At 43.9% G+C, this 19535-nt stretch overlaps 1 protein-coding gene across 1 annotated transcript; it reads left to right on the top strand.

The window, feature by feature from the left end:
- Nucleotides 1-2249: 2249 nt before the first annotated feature.
- Nucleotides 2250-18808, top strand: LOC133241718 (pregnancy-associated glycoprotein 1-like). Its single transcript, XM_061407643.1, has 9 exons — nucleotides 2250-2263; nucleotides 6008-6125; nucleotides 12000-12117; nucleotides 12216-12334; nucleotides 13532-13725; nucleotides 14638-14754; nucleotides 16425-16566; nucleotides 16654-16752; nucleotides 18467-18808. Exons 1-9 carry the CDS (start codon nucleotides 2250-2252, stop codon nucleotides 18614-18616), a joined length of 1071 nt encoding a protein of 356 aa, XP_061263627.1. The 3' UTR covers nucleotides 18617-18808.
- Nucleotides 18809-19535: the final 727 nt, after the last annotated feature.

Genomic DNA, 19535 nt, shown 5'->3' with positions numbered 1-19535 from the left:
ATGCAAAAAGGGAAAGAACAGGCAGCTCCTTACTCTCCTCTCTTGTTCCTTCACTACATACATTCACTGAAAACCTGTGTAGCAAGTTTATTACATACAAATGTTCAAGTTGAAAACTTTCAAACATGTAAAAGTGCATTTGCATGTGCCATCACATCAGTTAGTTCACAGATCTGACACACGTTGTCGTGGTGACATCTAAGACAAGTTGGTGTGCATTTGTGTACTTTACTGTACAGAACTGTATGGAGTACAATAGTGCAGGACTTTTATTTCAAGCCTACGCTGTCTGCAAGGAAGCATAAATGCAGTGGTAATGAAGATGGTACTACTATTCTATTTTTAAAGGTGTGCTTAGTTGCTCAGCTGTGTCTGAATTTTCAACATATGGACTGCAGTCAGCCAGGCTCCTCTTGCCATGGGGATTCTCCAGACAAGAATACTGGAGTGGGTTGCCATGCCCTTTCCAGGTACAGCAAGATTAAAAATGTTTCTTTTATTGTGTTCATTTTTTATGTATTATTTGTGTGAAAAGTATCAGAAAACTATTAAACTACAGTAATATATAGCCAATTGTCTTAGTTGGCTACCTAAGTAACTTTGCTGGATTTATGAAGAAATTGGGATTTTTGAACACCCTTCTCAAATGTAACTTGTTCATATACAGGGGACTTACTGTTCTGCTAAGACCTGTGGATCCAAAAGTGAACGCATCCCCTCCAGGTCCAAGGAAGTCACATTCTTGGTTGGGATTTTAGAGGAAACATGAGATCTCCATAATTACAGCCATTTCAGTCTTTTCAAAAGACCTTGATCAGGACAAACAAATAGTAAAGTAGAAATAGTCATTGTGTTTCTACACACTTCTAGAAAGTGTTGCTAAGTTCTCAATACTGGAACTTGTAATGCTGGTGGACTAGATGGAGAAGTGATGTGAACAGAAATAAGGAAGGTGAGACAGGTAGGTCAGAATGTGAGGTAACAAAGACAAGGTATTTAGAAGCTGAAGAATTGAGAGAGATTTGGGACCTGAGTTGGAAAAGCAGTTTTCAAACCAAATTGGGTCATGTGGTATGTGTAATCCTCACTTCAGTCCTTAGATCTCTACTGACCAGTTTGCCTCTATTTTCTGGAGCACAGTTCAGATCCATCTAGCTGTTTCTCATTGCTGCTCCTTTCCCCTGGCTCCCACACTTTGCCCAGCTGTTCAGGCTATCCCATTCTTTTTTGTTGTTGTTGTTCTTTAAGGCAAGCACTGCAGGCTACCTACAAAATGATGTATTCTCTGGTTGTCTTTCAAAACTGAAAATAGTTTGTTATATAGCCATGAGCCCAGTAGCTACAGGACTGAACTTCCTACCCACCTGTGCTCTTAGTCATGACTGGTGACTTAGAGATGCAAGAAGATCTGTAAGAGGGATTTCTTGGAAGACTGCTTTCAAGGAGCTGATTCAGCTGAGAGATGAGACTCTTCCCTTCCCCACCTACTTCCTAACTGTTGCCTGGATTTTAGTTGTGATGGCTGGAACTTCTGCAGTTGTATTGGTCAATCATGTAACCTTGGAGATGGTTAGCACCCAAGCTCTGGCTGGCTCACCTCCAGCTTTGTTTCAGTAGGAGGGAAAAATCAAGTTTATCTTGCTAAAGTTATAGTTGTTTTAGTTTTACAAAATGTGCATCCAAACTTAATCCTGATACTACTGTGTGTTTAATATGATATAGCCTTGTTATTTTGTTGGGTTTAGTGAATATATTTATATTCTACATTTCTCTAATTTTTATTTTATAAATTGATTCATCAACCATTATACCTAAATTGTATAAGTGCAAAATTATGATTATAAGTATTCTTTCCTTTAGATTTTGAATTTTTATGCTTTTTTTATCTTCGTCCATTCTTGTTTTTTCCATATTTATACAGCCTGGACCATGTCCTTTCTTATAACCTCATCCATATCCATATCTGCAGGCCAAAACAGACTGAGAGCTGGGTGCAGAGAACCAAAGAAGAATGAATACAGGGATATGAATGGAGGGTGGTGGCCCTTGTTACTCATCGTGAAAGTTATTCAGTAGGATCACATTCCCCTGCCCTTCTGTGCGCCCACCAACCCCAGGTTTGCCATGACCATGGAAGATACTTCGGCCAGGGGAATTTGAGTAGAGGTGATATGTCACTTCCAAATGGAAGTATTATTTTCTGCCCCACTAGCTGGAATGCAGATGTAATGACAGGAGCTGGAGCAGCCATGTTAGACCAAAGGTAAGTAGCACAGGTGGAAGATGTGACAAGAAAAAAGCGGGCCTTCATCTCTGTGGAGAGATCTGCACTAACATTATATGACAGAGAATTGAAATTGTATTGTATTTAAGATAACGTTACTAAGGTTTTGATTACAGTCGTTGAAATTATAACCTAACACTCATAATAAAATAACTGATCTTTGTGTTAGCCATGTCTTGACATTAGGGTCTGAATGAGACAATATCTACTGACGTATACTTACAAGTGAGTCAAGTGACAGCCCTGCCCTCTGGAAGCTGTGATCTAGTGTGGGATTCAGAAACTGGAGCAAGAACAAAGCCACATGGCAGGACAGCTTCAAAATCCTGTAGGAATCCTTGGGAGGGGAACCTCAACCAGTCTTGATCTCAGGAGGTGCATGGACAATCCTGTATCAGTCTTTTCATATATAGGCCATGGTGCCAAGTTTCATGTGAAATGATTTATTTCAAATTCTTTCCAGAGTGTTTTCCCTTTTGATCCAGTGCTTAAGATATGCATTTGAGGCCTGGTTTGGGACGATTGCAAATGCCCCAGGGCAACTAAGCTGGTGGACGACAGCTACTGAGCCTGAGTGGCCTAGAGCCTGTGATCTACATCAAGAGAAGCACAGGACTGAAAAGCCAGTGCACTGCAATTACAGAGTAGTCCCTGCTCGCTGAAAATAGAGAATTCCGGAGCAGCAATGAAGACTTACTGCTGCTGCTAAGTCACTTCAGTCGTGTCCTACTCTGTGTGACCCCATAGACGGTAGCCCACCAGGCTCCCCCGTCCCTGGGATTCTCCAGGCAAGAACAGTGGAGTGGGTTGCCATTTCCTTCTCCAATGAATGAAAGTTAAAAGTGAAAGTGAAGTCACTCAGTCCTGTCTGACCCTCAGCGATCCCATGAACTGCAGCCTTCCAGGCTCCTCTGTTCCTGGGATTTTCCAGGCAAGAGTACTGGAGTGGTGCCATTGCCGTCTCCACAATGAAGACCTAGTGATGCCAAAGTTAAAAAAAAAAAAAAATTCTCCCAGGGAAATCAGTGAAGTCTCAAGAGAAGCAGGACATGAAAAAGGATGAAACCAGTCTGTGTCTGATTTCATGCAAGTCATGGAGAAGGAAGCTACACCCTGTTTTCACAGGGAACTTGGGATATAAGTTGTGCCTCAAACTTGCCCCAACCCAAGGCTAGGGAGCTGGCATTTCACTCTCCCACTAGCGCCTCCCCCTCGTCCTTCAATTAACACCCAGCTGGTGTCTCCAAGCCCTTGTATTAGATCCTCCAAAGACAAATCAAAGGTGACACTAGAAACAAAAGTCACCAAAGCTCAGTAAAATGCAACCTCAGATAATGTCTAGATTTCTGCACCCAGTCTGCCTTTTCCAGCATCATATCTGAAATCCTGCAAGTCTAAAGAACTCCATGGGTCTCTACATGTAAGCATTAAAAAAAATTTCAGGTTTTAATTTATATAGGAGTGTATTTGATTTACAGCATTGTATTAATATTAGTTGTACGGGAAATTAATTCCCTTATACATACACATGTACCTATTGTTTCTTAGATTCTTTTTCCATACAGGATACTACAGACAATTGAGCAGAATTCCTGTGCTGTACAGTAGGTCTTTGTTGATTATCTATTAAATAAAGTAGTATACATATATTAATCTCAAACTCCCAATTTATCCCTCTCCCACCTTTCCATTTTGGTAACTATAATTATTGTTTTGATGGAGGGAAGGGTCTAGGCAATTTTTGTATGAAGGTCTGTGCTTGTGAGAGTGCATAGGCCAGGGAAAGCAAGCCTGAGAGAGACTCATTTGAGATGATGGTATCACTAAGACAGAAACTTCAAAATGGACTTTCTATAAACTTCTTACTGCAAAACTATTTCAAACATAACAAATATAAGAAAGAAGAGTGTCATGAACCCAATATTTTATCATTTGGCATCAATAACTACAAATCTAACATCTTAGTCCCACAAGTTGTCATAGACTGGAGACCATGCAACATCAAGGTGGTGGCCAATTGAGTTCCCAGTGGAGACATTCTTGACTTTCATCAGTCTTTTTCTTCTTGCTATGTTCTCACATGTGGTGGTTGAAGGGAAGGAAGAAGAGGGAGAATAAGAGAGAAAAAGAGGGAGAGGCTAATCCCATCATGAGGGACCACCATCAAAACCCGTGTCAACCTGGGTACCTCCCAAAGACCCTACTTCCTATGCATAGCATAGCAGCTATCTGTTTTTAAATCAAGACAGACCATCATTTCATTCTCTCTTTTACTCCTTATTCATTTTTCCTGAAGTATTTTAGGGACAAGATGAACATTTCATCAAATGTACATAATGAGTATTTGTGGTAGAATGATAGGATATGAAAAAAATGCTCTTTTGTTCCCCATAAAATGTACATTTTATATCCAGTCCATGTGCAAATTTCCCTGATTCTCAAAAAGCAGATGTCTTTTCACAGTTTATTGAAAGAATGTAGTCATATGTTACACTTGGTTGTTCTCCTTTAGGACTAAATAAGTGCTCCTCTCCCAATTTTAATGCCATTTATTTGTTCAGAAATGGGGAGGAAGCAGGGTGGTTTGTCCTACAGAATGTCCCACTATTGGTTTTAGAGCAGGAGTCCACAATACCAGCACAGTGGGTCAGGACCAGTACCAGTCCTTGGCCTATTAGGAACCAGACCTCCACAGCAGGAGGTGAGCTGCAGGCCAGTGAGTGAGGCTTCATCTCTATTATAGCTGCTTCCCATCACTCTCTCATCACTCCCAGAAGGGACAGTCTAGCTTGTTTTCCTGGAACTGTTGGTAGTTGCATAACCTATGATTAATAGAAACAAAAATAGCATAAATATTGATGATTATTTCCCTTTCTCAGTGCTCAGAACAGTGAGTTGGTGCCCTAGCAATCTATCACAGTGACAAATTAAATGTTACCTATTAACATTTGGACACATTCGACCAGCTTAAAATTAAATATTAAAAAACAAACATCACGTGATCCAGCCCCATCCTTCATGGCAAATAGAAGGAGAAAAGGTGGAAGCAGTGAGAGATTTATTCATCTTAGCCTCTAAAACCACTGTGGATGGTGCCTGCAGCCATGAAATCAGAAGACATTTGCTTCTTGGCAGGAAAGCTATGAGAAACATAAACAGTGTGTTGAGAAGCAGAAACATCATTCTGCCCAAAAAACTGGTAGGTGTTTGGCCTTTTCATTTGGATTCAAAAACTTTCTGTCCAGTCCCCATTGGTCTTTGAAGTCCCTCAGCTTTCTGGTCCTTCACGATTCCCAACATTATTTTGAGCATTTCCTTACCCAGTCCTGAAATCAGCCGTCTCTTTAAGATCATCTGATGGGATATCTATTTAGAAGTTGGATATTAGACCTCAGAATAGTCACTGTTATCAAGTTGTCACTGCTTCTGTGCTTTACAGTGGTCAGAGGAGGAAGTACACATTTTCTTTAAAAATTAAAATAAAAAAGAATATAATCAGTTGGTACAAACTTATGCTTTCAGTTTAAGATTTAAGACAGCAAGGTTTGAAATAAAATTCTATATATTATATGTGAACCTCTTTTTCTAGCCATTGAAAGGCTTACTTCAGAACATTAGTTTTAATTATTGTCTTGCTTTTACCTGTTAACATACATACAATTCTGTCACAATAACAGAAACAATATGAGGAACAGTTAGTTGTTGAATTATTGCTCGCCTCAGCTGTGATGGTGGTGCAGATGCATGGCGGCTGCAACGGCAGCGCAGAAGCGTGGCAGAGAGGAACTACCCCACGTCCAAATCAGGGGAGGCAGCTGAGAGGTGCTACCCTACTTCCAAGGTAAGGAGCAGTGGCTGCACTTTGCTGGAGCGGCCATGAAGAGATATCCCACGTTCAAGGTAAGAGAAACCCAAGTAATATGGTAGGCACTGAAAGAGGGCATCAGAGGGCAGACAGACTGAAACCACACTCACAGACAACTAGCCAATCTGTCACATGGATCACAGCCTTTTCTAACTCAATGAAACTAAGCCATGCCATGTGTAGTCACCCAAGATGGACGGGTCATGGTGGAGAAGTCTGACAGTATGTGGTCCAGTGGAGATGGGAATGGCAAATCACTTCAGTATTCTTGCCTTGAGAACCCATGAACAGTATGATAAGGCAAAAAGATAGGACACTGAAAGATGAACTCCCCAGGTCGGTAGGTGCCTAATATGCTACTGGAGATCAGTGGAGAAATAACTCCAGAAAGAATGAAGGGATGGGGTCAAAGCAAAGACAACACCCAGTTGTGGGTGGGACTCATGATAGAAGCAAGATTCTGTAGAGAGCAATATTGCATAGGAACCTGGATTGTTAGGTCCATCAATAGAAGCAAATTGGAAGTGGTCAAACAGGAGATGACAAGAGTGAACAAAGACATTCTAGGAATCAATGAACTAAGATGGACTGGAATGGGTGAATTTAACTCAGATGACCATTATATCTACAACTGTGGGCAGGAATCCCTTAGAAGAAATGGAGTAGACATCATAGTCAACAAAAGATTCTGAAATGCAGTACTTGGATGCAATCTCAAAAATGACAGTATGATCTCTGTTTGTTTCCAAGGAAACCATTCAATATCACGGTAATCCATGTCTTTGTCCTGATCAGTAACACTGAAAAGGCTGAAGTTGAACAGTTCTATGAAGACCTACAAGACCTTCTAGAACTCACACCCAAAAAAGATGTACTTTTCATTATAGGGGACTGGAATGCAAAATAGGAGTCAAGAAACACCAGAAGTAATACACAAATTTGGCCTTGGAGTACAGAATGAAGCAAGGCAAAGGCTAATAGAGTTCTGCCAAGAGAATGCACTGGTCATAGCAAACACCCAATTCCAACAACACAAGAGAAGACTCTACACATGGACATCACCAGATGGTGGACACCAAAATCAGATTGATTATATTCTTTTCAGCCAAAAATGGAGAAGCTCTATACAGTCAGCAAAAACAAGACTGGGAATTGACAGTGGCTCAGATCATGAACATCTTATTGCCAAATTCAGACTGAAATTGAACAAAGTGGAGAAAAGCAATAGACCATTCAGGTATGACCTAAAAAAAATCCCTTATGACTATACAGAGGAAGTGAGAAATAGATTTAAGGGACTAGATCTAATAGAGTGCCTGAATGAACTATGGATGGAGGTTCATGACATTGTACAGGAGACAGGAATCAAGACCATCCCCCAAGGAAAAGAAATGCAAAAAAGGAAAATGGCTGTCTGAGGAGGCCTTACAGATAGCTGTGAAAAGAAGGGAAGCAAAAAGCAAAGGAGAAAAGCACAGATATACCCATTTGAATGCAGAGTTCCAAAGAATAGCAAGGAGAGATAAGAAAGCCTTCCTCAGTGATCAATGCAAAGAAATAGAGGAAAACAATAGAATGGGAAGGACTAGAGATTTCTTCAAGAAAATTAGAGATACCAAGGAAATATAATTGTTGAATATAGTGTCAGATTTCTTTCCTTTTTTTTCTTTTGGTTTTCTTTGGTTTTGTTTTTAATGGGCAATATTTTTGTTTTTCCTTAGAAGATATTCCACTCTGAATGTAGAGTCATAAGTCTGAATTTTAAAGCCACTTAAGTAATGTGTTGTTATAGATAGCTAGTCAACAACTTGATGCAATTAGATTTATTAGTCTTTGTTCTCATTGTTCACTTCAGTTCAGTCCTTCAGTTGTGTCCGTCTCTTTGCAATGCCATAGACTGCAGCATTCCAGGCTTCCCTATCCATCACCAATTCCTGGAGCTTGCTTAAGCTCATGTCCATCGACTTGGTGGTGCCATTCAACCATCTAATCCTCTGTCTTCCGCTTCTCCTCATGCCTTCAATCTTTCCTAATATCAGCATATTTAGTATGCATTCAGTCTCTTTTAAAATCAACTAACATGAATTAAATTCCTCTCTGTCTCCACTGCACTCCCAACCCTAGGCCAGAAACAAAAACCTGCAGAGACTGAAGGCTGATTCTGGAACATTGCTGTGGAGATTTCATTCCCAATCTTTTTTTTGGGGGAAAAAAATTAGTTTCTAACATTAAAATCAGTAGATTGTACACATATATCCAAAGTTTTGATTCTTTTGAAAACATGGCCAACTGGCCTGCTTTCCAGCATGGGTGAAGTGGAGGAAAGGCTGCTCCCAGTGGTAAGGCCTGTGCTGCCCAGATTTCAACATGGCCACCTAGTCCTAGTATCATATCTCCTGCCTCTTGGGGCCATGAGTTTGTGAGAATTAGACTTCTAGCATTCTTAAGATAAAGACTACTTTTGTCTTGATCAACTTTGACTTTGAAGCCTTTAACCCAGAGCCTAGCACACAGTTCTTCCTTGTACAGTTGTTGCTGCTAAGTAACTTCAGTTGTGTCCGACTCTGTGTGACCCCATAGACAGAAGCCCACCAGGCTCCCCTGTCCCTGGGATTCTCCAGGCAAGAACACTGGAGTGGGTTGCCATTTCCTTCTCCAACAGTTGTTAGATGATATAAAATATCTTGTGGATGCATATGACATTTCTTCCAATATTGAAACCATGCAATTGAAGTATTGCTCTGTCCTAAATCTTTGATACAGACTGGCATCATAAGTGCCCCTGATGTCTGCCATTAGACCCACTACTAAAGCCAGTTGTATATCCCTGGGCTGTCCCTGAAGTCTTCACTTTGTTATTTGACATCTTATACTCCTAGCACTCTCTCCTCTCCAATGAAGACAGCAATGCATATCTCATGAAGTGGCTAGGAAGAGGACATGAAACCACGTGTGTCAAGCATGGCCCCTAGTATCCATTTTCATGATGTTCTTAGCCTTTTTTTCTCCAAGTAGGCAAGGTTCTCCATCCTCTTAGATGTCCATGCAGATCAGTTTGATTTTCCAGCCAAGATTCAAGGAAGAGATTACAGTTCAAGTCTCTGTATTCTGAAAAGTTTCAAAGTCCATTCACCAAGGACACTGATGAAGGTAAAGATTTTATCAAGAGCTTTGTAATTTTTTTCAGATCTTTCAGTGGCCTAAAGGGGAAAACTAGGGTAAGTCAGAGCATATATAACTAGGGGCTTCTAGTCACCACTACATGCTAAGAACCCAAACTCCCCTGAGTACTTGGAGCCAGGAAATACACATGAAGTGGCTTGTGCTCCTCGGGCTGGTGGCCTTCTCAGAGTGCATAGTCAAGTAAGTATGGGGACTGTAAGTCACATCATACTCCTTTCTCAGATTTTTCTTTTCATCTGATCATTCTTCCACCCATCAGGTTTAGAAGGGAATGGAATCTTTCCCTAAGAGTCTTAAAGTTCAACTCTTACTTATTGATAGGTAACTTGCTATAGGAACTGTATATCCCAAGGTCTTGGTACAGATTTGGGTTGCACAAATCTTGGGGTCCAGTCATGTAATGACCTATTGAAAATGCAACTCCTTGCAACTGTTCAGTGCACAGTCAATGCAGATGTCGATGTGGTCCTGTGGAATAGCACTTTTCTACATTTTATTCAACACGCCCTCTTTTTCCCTGTCTACATCAGTGTGTATATGCCTATGTCTGCATCTCTGTATCACTGTCATTTATCTCTCCACCTCTTTGGAAGTCACTGGGAGTGTATTTCTCTTTGTGTTGTTTTCTTTTAATTTTTCATTTGACTCTTATTTCCTTCTCAAGCCACTGAATTTCCCTTATTTGATCCCTATATATTGGATTCTTCTTTCAATTCTCTTTCAACTTGGAGAAAGATACACTGTTTTACACTGTTTTATATCGGACGAGCAGTGTGAACACAGTCAACTCAGAAATCTCTTGCATTTCAAATTGCTCTCTTGTAAAAGAGGATAAGAGTGCCCCTTCTACCTCCTTCCTTGAGGTTCTATGAGAAGGAATGAGTGAGATGGCAACAGCAATGCTAATGGCTGTCATTGTTGAGACTTCCTATTTATCAGGTACCTTATATCCATCACTTCAGTTATCGCCAAAATATTCTATTTGTAGGGGTTGTATTGTTACATTCCACCATTTTACCAAAGGGGAGAGTGAGAGACCACATGGTCAAATGGCTTACCCAAGATTGCAGAACAGAACCTGTATTCAAATCTATGTCTTTGCCATGGTATATGCATAAAATTCTGATAATGTGCCTCATAAAAATGATTAGAAAATACACAGGGCCATTACAATGACAGTTATACCTTAAAACTGACAGCTAATTGTAGCATCTTCTTTGTTTTCTTTGTCGAATTCTTGGTGAAAGAATACCTCTAAGGAGAGTGAAGACAATGAGAAATGCTATCAGTGGAAAAAACACGCTGAACAATATCCTGAAGGAGCATGCTTACAGACTGCCCCAGATTTCTTTTCGTGGCTCAAATCTAACTCACCCACTGAGAAACATCAGGGATGTGAGTATTTTGGGAGGATGGTGCTCCACTGCGCCCCCTGGTGCTCTAGCCTAGCAGTGAGGCTCATCTGGAGGTGCCACGTGGGATGTTGGGGTTGGGGTTCCTGCAAGAGGCACAGACACTGGAAAACAGGGACCCCACCCAGAGGAGAAGGCACTGTCATCCTCAACTGTTGGTCTTTGTGACTGGGCCCGGCAATTACCATGTGGCAGGTAAACATCCATTTGTGTGTCAAAGATGTGTCATTAGTTTGAGGGCGATTGTTTCTTCCGAACTAAATGAGCCACTGAGTTATAGATAAAGAGTGAACCATCACTTATCAAAAGGTAGAACCAACTGCAAAGCAATTTTGAATCCCCAGGTAGAGGAATTCAGTTGCCACAGATGCAAGAACGACAGCAGTAAAAAGTTACTGAACCTGCATTCTGAGTATGGCCATAAGAATCATTGCGGTTCCTGTTTTTAGATTAGAAAAAGGGCTTGTTTTGTCTTCAAGATGTCTTCAAAAATGCCCATGCTAGCCTGAGAGATCGGAGAAGGCAATGGCACCCTACTCCAGTACTTTTTCCTGAAAATCCCATGGACAGAGGAGCCTGGTAGGCTGCAGTCCATGGGGTCGCTATAGTTGGACACGACTGAACGACTTCACTTTGACTTTTCACTTACATGCATTGGAGAGGAAATGGCAACCCACTCCAGTGTTCTTGCCTGGAGAGTCCCATGGATGGGAAGCCTGGTGGGCTGCCGTCTATGGAGTTGCACAGAGTCGGACACGACTGAAGCGACTTAGCAGCAGCAGTAGCAGCAGCCTGAGAGATAGGCAAAGAGTAAATACATGTCAAATGAAAGCGTCAACTGTGTGCTGTTGATCGGATGTGGTCTGAGTTTAGAAGGAGTGGCTGGGGTTGATCAAGAAGGACCTCCTGGAGAAGCAGGTGCTAAGGCTGGGTTTGAAGAGACCACAGAGCTTCTCAAATGAAGGCACCAGGACTTCCCTGAGTTTCCAGTGGTCCTGGAGGCCAAGTGGTTATGCCTCTGGGCTTTCCATGCAGGAGGTACCACTTCAATGCCTGTTCATAGAGTCAATATCCTGCATACAATGTAGCACAGGAAAACTATATCAAATGCAGATACATCTGTGACCAAAGTCTGTGAGCTGCACGGTGGTTAGAAAGTGATCTCAAGAGATATGTGACACCCAGAGGGAGGCATCAGTTTGGCAATAGAGGGTAGCCAGTTCTGCACTAACCCACTCCCTCCTTCTCCCTGTAGTTGTTCTACGTGGGTAACATCACCATTGGGACACCCCCTCAGGAATTCCAGGTTATCTTTGACACAGGCTCATCTGACTTGTGGGTGGCCTCCATCTTTTGCAACAGCTCATCCTGTGGTGAGTACAGACACCCTGTACCCGGACCATCCTTCACTTGCCCTGCCACCCTGTTTCCACCCTTGGCACCTGATGACACTCATCTCTTGTGTCTGCAGCTGCACACGTTAGGTTCAGACATCATCAGTCTTCCACCTTCCGGCCTACCAATAAGACCTTCAGGATCACCTATGGATCTGGGAGAATGAAAGGAGTTGTTGTTCATGACACAGTTCGGGTAACAGTGTAACAAATGCTGAGTCAGAACTGGCTATGGAGTGACCACTGCTTGCAAAACAGATGCAGGACCATCTGGCAGGACCCTTCCTAGCCTAACTCCCATAGATAATGGCCATCTTATCCACAGGATATGTCTCTGGGTAGGCAGTGCCTGTGGTGACACATGAGCAAACAAATTATCTAATCCAGAGAGTGGTTTGAGGTGTGGACTTGAAGCTCCTCTGCCCATGAGCAGTTCAAGGGTCATTTTGCTGGGAGCGAGAAGAAGGGATAAAAGCACCCACTTTTATATTCGCAGACTATTCCAGGCACTTTCAGGTGATAACTTGTTTAATCATGAAGCAACCCCACACAGCAGTTACTCTGATTAGCTCATGAGACATATGAGGAAACTGAGGTGCAGACAGAAAGGGCCTTGCTGAGGGCACACATGTGGTAAGTGGTGGAGTTAGGCTGGCTTTTCAGGACTGAAGTTGCTGTGGGGCATTTGGGGACCGGATAAAACTGATCTGGGGACCCTGGGGGCAGTCAAGGGCTTATGGTATCCATAGTGGTACACTGGAGGCCTGAGAAGTCAAGGGGCCTGATAAATGAGTTCTCACTCTAGACGACCCTTGAGAGTCTAGTAAACCTATGGCCTGTCTCCCCAAAAATACTTTAGTAGTTTCCCTCTCTCTCTTTCTCTCTCATACACACCCACACAAATACACACATATCACAAAAAGTGAATTCCCCAGACAGTAATTTCATAGAACCCTGCAAGCAAGTTGTGTTTTTGGCTTCTGTCTTCCTGGACAGATGCAGAATCCTCAGTACATTACAGAGAATGAAGTCCATTTCTGTCCTTAGGTCACAGTGATGCCAAAGAGAAGGCTATCTTGCTCTCAATTGCTTTGTCCCTAAGGTGTCACCAATGGGACCTGGCCTGACTCTTGGTTGCCCCACCTGGACAGAAGCCACAAGGCCAATTTGACTCACCTAGGTGGTGTTTTTCAGAGGGGCAGATGTTTTAAAATTCACAGCATCTCTCAAGTGGAACCCAGATTTCCCTCCCAGCTTCATCTAACCACCTGTGGGCCACCAAAGACAGAGCCCAGCCTCAATTCTTCTCTGAGGATCTCATGGCAATGCACCCCAGCCCAGTCCTGGCTCCACTTCATGTATCTGTAAGTGGGAACACTCTTCTCTCCCACAGATTGGGGACCTTGTAAGTACTGACCAGCCATTCGGTCTATGCCTGAAAGACTCTGGGTTTAAGGGCATACCTTTTGATGGCATCTTGGGCTTGAGCTACCCCAACAAAACCTTCTCTGGAGCCTTCCCCATCTTTGACAAGCTGAAGAACGAAGGTGCCATTTCTGAGCCTGTTTTTGCCTTCTACTTGAGCAAGTAAGTCTGAGATGGACAATCCCTTTCTCTAACTTAGCTGTAAGATGCTTTCAGTTGCACGAAAATTATAAAACACTTGCTAAAGAAGTATCCTGAGAGATAATCTAACCCAGGATAACTATGGCCCCCTGGCTTCACTACTGGCTTTTATAAATAAAATTTCATTGGAACACAACCCTACTCCTGGGCTCAAGACCAGTAACTTGGTCTAGGGGGGTGAGTGAGGAGGAAGGCTAATGGAAGGCAACAGGAAATAAGTTGAAGGAAAGGCATTAGGATTTGCCTATGAATTTGATAAGGAAGGAAGGAGAAGGATGGTGGATATCTTTCCTTCCTCGTTAGCATTTCACTGGGAGCCCAGGACCAGCTACCCAATTTGTAGGAGCCAGTGAGAAATGAAACTGTGGGACACAAAAGTGTGGGACCCCTTGTTCAAGAAATATTAGGCATTTCAAGAGAGGGAGAACAGAGGTTGGGTCCCTTCTGAGTGTGGGGCCCTTTGGACAATAGAGGTCACAGGCCAGTGGAGCCAACTCTGGGTGACCTGATCCCACATCCTTAGAACTCCCAGGCCTTGATTTCCCTGAAAAATGACAAGGTGGACAAGGGGAAAGCCAAAACACTTCAGCACCGTGTCCTCTGAGGGTGTCTGAGCACTCAGGTCGCTGGAGGTCCAGGGTGTCTTCAGAAGACATAGTGGGTGGAGCCCAGCCAAGTGTCAGCTTCTAACCTCCTCTGTGCCACTCACTAGCCAGTAACAGACCTCAGTCTGGATCTCAGTCTCTCCTAGACACTATTTCTGCATCTGTACATGGGGACCTTATTAGGGCTTTGATGGGTGGACAAGCACAGCTCTTAGACAGTGCTGCTGTTCCTGTCCTCCAAGGATTCTCCCCTCTCTTCTCTCTACAGAGACAAGCAGGAGGGCAGTGTGGTGATGTTTGGTGGGGTGGACCACCGCTACTACAAGGGGGAGCTCAACTGGGTACCATTGATCCAAGTGGGTGACTGGTTTGTACACATGGACCGGTAAGCCTCTCCCTCTGAGGGTCAGCCCAAGTGATGCTCCCACTACTGTACATGGACACAGGCAGACACACACAAATACATTCTCAGACACAGTCACACAGACATATACACCACCCACAAAGACAGAGACAGACACACAGACACATGGAAAGACACAAGCAGACACATATAAACCTACACAGAGACACATAAAAACATGCATAGCTAGTCAGAGACACACAAGCACACTCAGAGACACATACAAACACACATACAGACAAACACACAAGCACATACATACACAAACAACCCATGGGTTCATAATCCACCGGCCTTCTGAGCAAGGCTCTGACAAGTGTCCTAAAAGGGTCAAGAGAGGTCTGTGCAGCTGGGAGAGGGCTGCACCCACTGCCCTTTGAGGTGGGGAGCATGGTTAGAGGACTCTACAGTGTGGTGAACAGAGGATCAGGGAGGATTTCTTCAGCTTGAACAGAGTTATGATAAGATGACCAACTGCTCAGGGCTACCTAGGACATAGGAAGTTCTCAGTACAGATAAATGTCATTTTAAAAACAGGGACAGCCCTGAGAAAATGGGGAGAACTGGTCTTATTAGGGAGCAGCTACCGAGAAATGGAGAGAGGTTGGCTGCAGTCTTAAGACGTGAAAGCAACTAATAAAAAGGACACCCCACGTTCTTGGGCACACAGTGGGACAGGGGCTATAACAGAGAATCAGGAAGGTGGGATCCGGGAGTGACCTGAGGACAAGGGGCATAATTGATAGGATTCTTTGTGATACCCTCACAAAAGCTGACCTGTCCTTTGGAGTTTCTGTGGGCTAGTCACGTATTTCCTGGCCAGGGTCTGAGGGTCTGAGCTGGTTGTAGGAGCAGTGCTGGGAGACACCCTCTCCCAGAGGAGCCCCTCTCCCACCACTATGAGACTCTGCTGCCCCTGTGAATCTCCATCTTCACTCTGTGTGTGACCCGTTATTTGTTCCCCATGAGATACAGCTCTCTGAATGTTTCTTATTATTTTCTCAGTCTTCATTCACTTATTGAACAGACAAGCATTGGGCATCCACTGTGTGCCAGGCATTTTAGGGAGGCAAGGAGAATAAAACTCGCCCTCACATCTAAGAAGGCAGATGTACATGAAGTGACTCACTTAAATAGTGAATTGTGACTTTGGTATATGCTAGACATGAGGAGGAGAAGGCAATGGCAACTCACTCCAGTACTCTTGCCTGGACAATCCCAGAGATGGCAGAGCCTGGTGGGCTGCCCTCTAAGAGGTCCCACAGAGTTGAACATGACTGAAGTGAATTAACAGCAGCAGGAGCAGACATGAGGAAGGGTCTACAGAGAATGACCAAGACAGGAAACTGATAAACACTGGGGAAAGGCTTCCCGAAAACAGTACAATTAAGGTGGAATCTGGAAGATGAGAAGAAATTTGCTAGTTAAAGGGGAGTGGAGTCTTCTAGAAAGGAAGACCAGCTTGTGTCAAGGTACAAACGATCCTGGTGTATTCAAGTACTGCATCCGAGGATGTCAAGAAACGTGCTGTGTCTAGAGTAAAGGAAAAGAGGGCAAGAGACGAAGGGCTGTTTAGGAGACAGTTGGGAAGGGGGCAATTCTGGAGAGACTCAGAGTGACCTTGATGCCCACTTTCTTCCATTGTCTCTCAGCATCACCATGAAAAGAAAGGTTATTGCTTGTTCTGATGGCTGCAAGGCCCTTGTGGACACTGGGACATCAGATATCGTAGGCCCAAGTACACTGGTCAATAACATCTGGAAGCTCATCCGTGCCAGGCCACTGGGTCCTCAGGTGAAGGGTCATGCCCCAGGGTCACTCCCAGTCTCCACACACAACAAGGATCTCCAGGGCCAACCTCTCACCCTCTCTCTCTAACAGTACTTTGTTTCATGTTCTGCGGTCAATACACTGCCCTCTATTATCTTCACCATCAACGGCATCAACTACCGACTGCCAGCTCGAGCCTACATCCACAAGGTGAGGGGACAATACTAAGGGTTGGTTCTCAAACTGGAGCTTGCAGGAACCCCAGGGCTGCTGCTGGGAGGAGAGCGCCCTCTGGAGGCCATGTCGCACCATTGCAGATGCTGCTGAGCCCTGTGGCTGGGCCAGTGCTTCCCACAAAACCAATTACTTCAGATGTAAGGGCTGTGTGGGACACTGATCTTCCTGAAATAAATGTGGAGATGCCACACCATATGGCATGGTGGGAGTCACAAGGAGAGGGGAACACTAAGGTACTCAGTGCTCAAAGAACTTCAATTCAATCTGAACCCGTAGGTGCATGAACATGAAATTCAGCTCTAGCAGTCCCTGAAATAGGCCATGTTACAAGGAGAATGGCTGGGGACAGTCCCAGTGTGATGTCCTAGCATAAGTTAACAGTCTCCGTTCCTTTCTCAAAGTTTTCCTGGTTTGGATGATAAATTACATGGTCAGCCTAATTCTCGACTGCATCTTCCCATTGCTCCAGCCAGGTGCCTCCTTTGTGAGTTGGGGTACCCGACCCCTCTGTGTGATGTTGGATAGTAAGGTGAATAAAGGGTGCACAGTGACTGCTCAGCCCTGGCACAGGGTGGAGGCTTCATGTCAGCTCCCTGCGAGAGTTCAGAGCAGGCTGATGGGCTCAAAGAAGGCTTTGAGGAAGAGAGGGAATTTCAGGAATTCTAAAACCACAAACTCATCGAGCCATCTGGAGGGTTGCTTGGTTCTAGGCAAAACTGCATTGGGTTCTATGCAAATGGCATCTCTAGGTGGTCTGCACTTCGGCACTGGGGACTTACTTGGGGTGATGAGGGCTACAGACTGACCAGTGGGGATGGGGAACCAGAGTAGGTTACCCACCCAAGCCTGGAGTGGCCAAAGAGGGTGAGTGTGGGCCAAAGGAGGCTTCTCAGATTTCCTGAGTTAAGTCTTCAAGAATGTGTTGTGGGCACGTTCTATTTAATCTTAAATAGATTATCCATCTATTTAAGATGGATAATCAACAACGAGTTACTTTGTAGCACAGGGAACTCCGCTCAGTTATATGACAGCCTGGATGGGAGGGGTGTCCTTGGGACCAGGATACCTGGATACATATGGTTGAGTCCCTTTACTGTCCACCTGAAACTCAGAATATTGTTAATCAGCTATACTCCACTACAAAAAACATTTTTAAATAAAGTCTGTATTGTGGGGAGGCAGAAGGAGAACCAGCATTCTCTGCAGAGAAAAAAAGGAGCAGGAATCAGAAGAAAAGAAACAGGGAGTGAGGGGAACTATGGACACACTTGTTCTTTTCTAAAAAAATTATTTGAAGTGTGGCTACTCTTCAGTGTTGCATTAAGTTCTGCCGCACAGCAGTGTGACTCATTATACACATAAAAATTTTTTTTCTTACTCTTTTTCATGTGGTTTATCACTGAATATTGAATATAGTTCCTTACGCTCTACAGTAGGACTTTGTTGTTTTTCATTCCTGTGTTTCCCCAACTCCCAGTCCTCCACTCACCACACCCTTCCTCATGGCAACCTCATGTCTTGGCCCTCTTTGCTTTTGGATGAACTCTCACATCCCCTGCTGCTGAGAAAACCCCTTGATACTTACCAAAAGAGGGAAATAAAACAAAGAATTATGCTGGGTTTGGATATTGGGGGGAGTTACTGGTAAGGGCTCATGCTGACTGGTGTGTGTCTCTGACTCCCCCAGGATTCTAGAGGCCGCTGCTATACCGCCTTTAAAGAGCACCGATTCAGTTCACCTATAGAGACCTGGCTCCTGGGTGACGTCTTCCTGAGGCGGTATTTCTCAGTCTTTGATCGAGGAAATGACAGGATTGGCCTGGCACGGGCAGTGTAAATGCTTAGAGTGGCTCAGGAATCAGTAAGGCTGTTCCTAACACACCCTAACTCACACTTTGGGCACTCTTGCCTAGGATGCTGGTGAACTGTATTTGGTGGTCTGTACACCCTATTCTCAGTAAAGAATAAAGGATTTCACTCTTAATGGTGCTGAAACAAATGGTTGCCTCTGTTTGTGTCTGGGAGTGAAGGATCTAGAACCAAGTCTGAATCAAAATTGAGAGGAGCCCTACTCCAACTGGCTTCAAGGAAAACAGAGACTCATTGAAATGATTCTGGGAATCCAGGACACAAGAATCAGAGCAAATACAAAGATCTCAGTGACTAGATCCAAGAAATCAGAAGTCATCAATTCTCTCTCACCTTCACTCTTTCCCTTCAGTCTACTTTGATGGTCTTAGCCTGGCAACTTTTTTCCATAAGGCTTATACACCTAGTGAGGGAGTTCAAGCTACCTGCCCTAGGGTTTTTAATCCTGAAGGCATCACCTATAAGGAAAGAAGATTGCAGACATCAAAGTTCAAGGATGTTCTCTGAATGACCTACCTCAGATCACATGTATAACCCTATATCAGCCATCCTGGCAGGGCCATGGGGTCTTATGACTGGCTTACATGGTCTTTGGCCCTGACTCAGAAGTACAGATGATTGTCAATTTCCTCCAGAACTACATGACTGAAGCTGGGGAGAGGCAGCCCCAAGGATAGCGACTGGCAGATGGTCTAGACCATGGAAGAGTTTGTGATGACCCACCAACTCCACCACCTCCTCATTCAGAGGAATTATAAGGGATAATGAAATAGACTCTCTTTGTCCCATCTCAGATGATCTTATCACTGGGCTTCTCCTCCAGGGGATTTTGGGTGAGGTACTTCATGCAGAGCTGGTTCCCTCTTGTTCCCACACCCCAGTCACCA

Source organism: Bos javanicus, chromosome 29 (assembly GCF_032452875.1).
Source record: "Bos javanicus breed banteng chromosome 29, ARS-OSU_banteng_1.0, whole genome shotgun sequence".
NCBI classification, from domain to species: domain Eukaryota; kingdom Metazoa; phylum Chordata; class Mammalia; order Artiodactyla; family Bovidae; genus Bos; species Bos javanicus.
The sequence above is the reverse complement of the archived record's forward strand: the minus strand, read 5'-3'. Positions and strand labels throughout refer to the sequence as shown.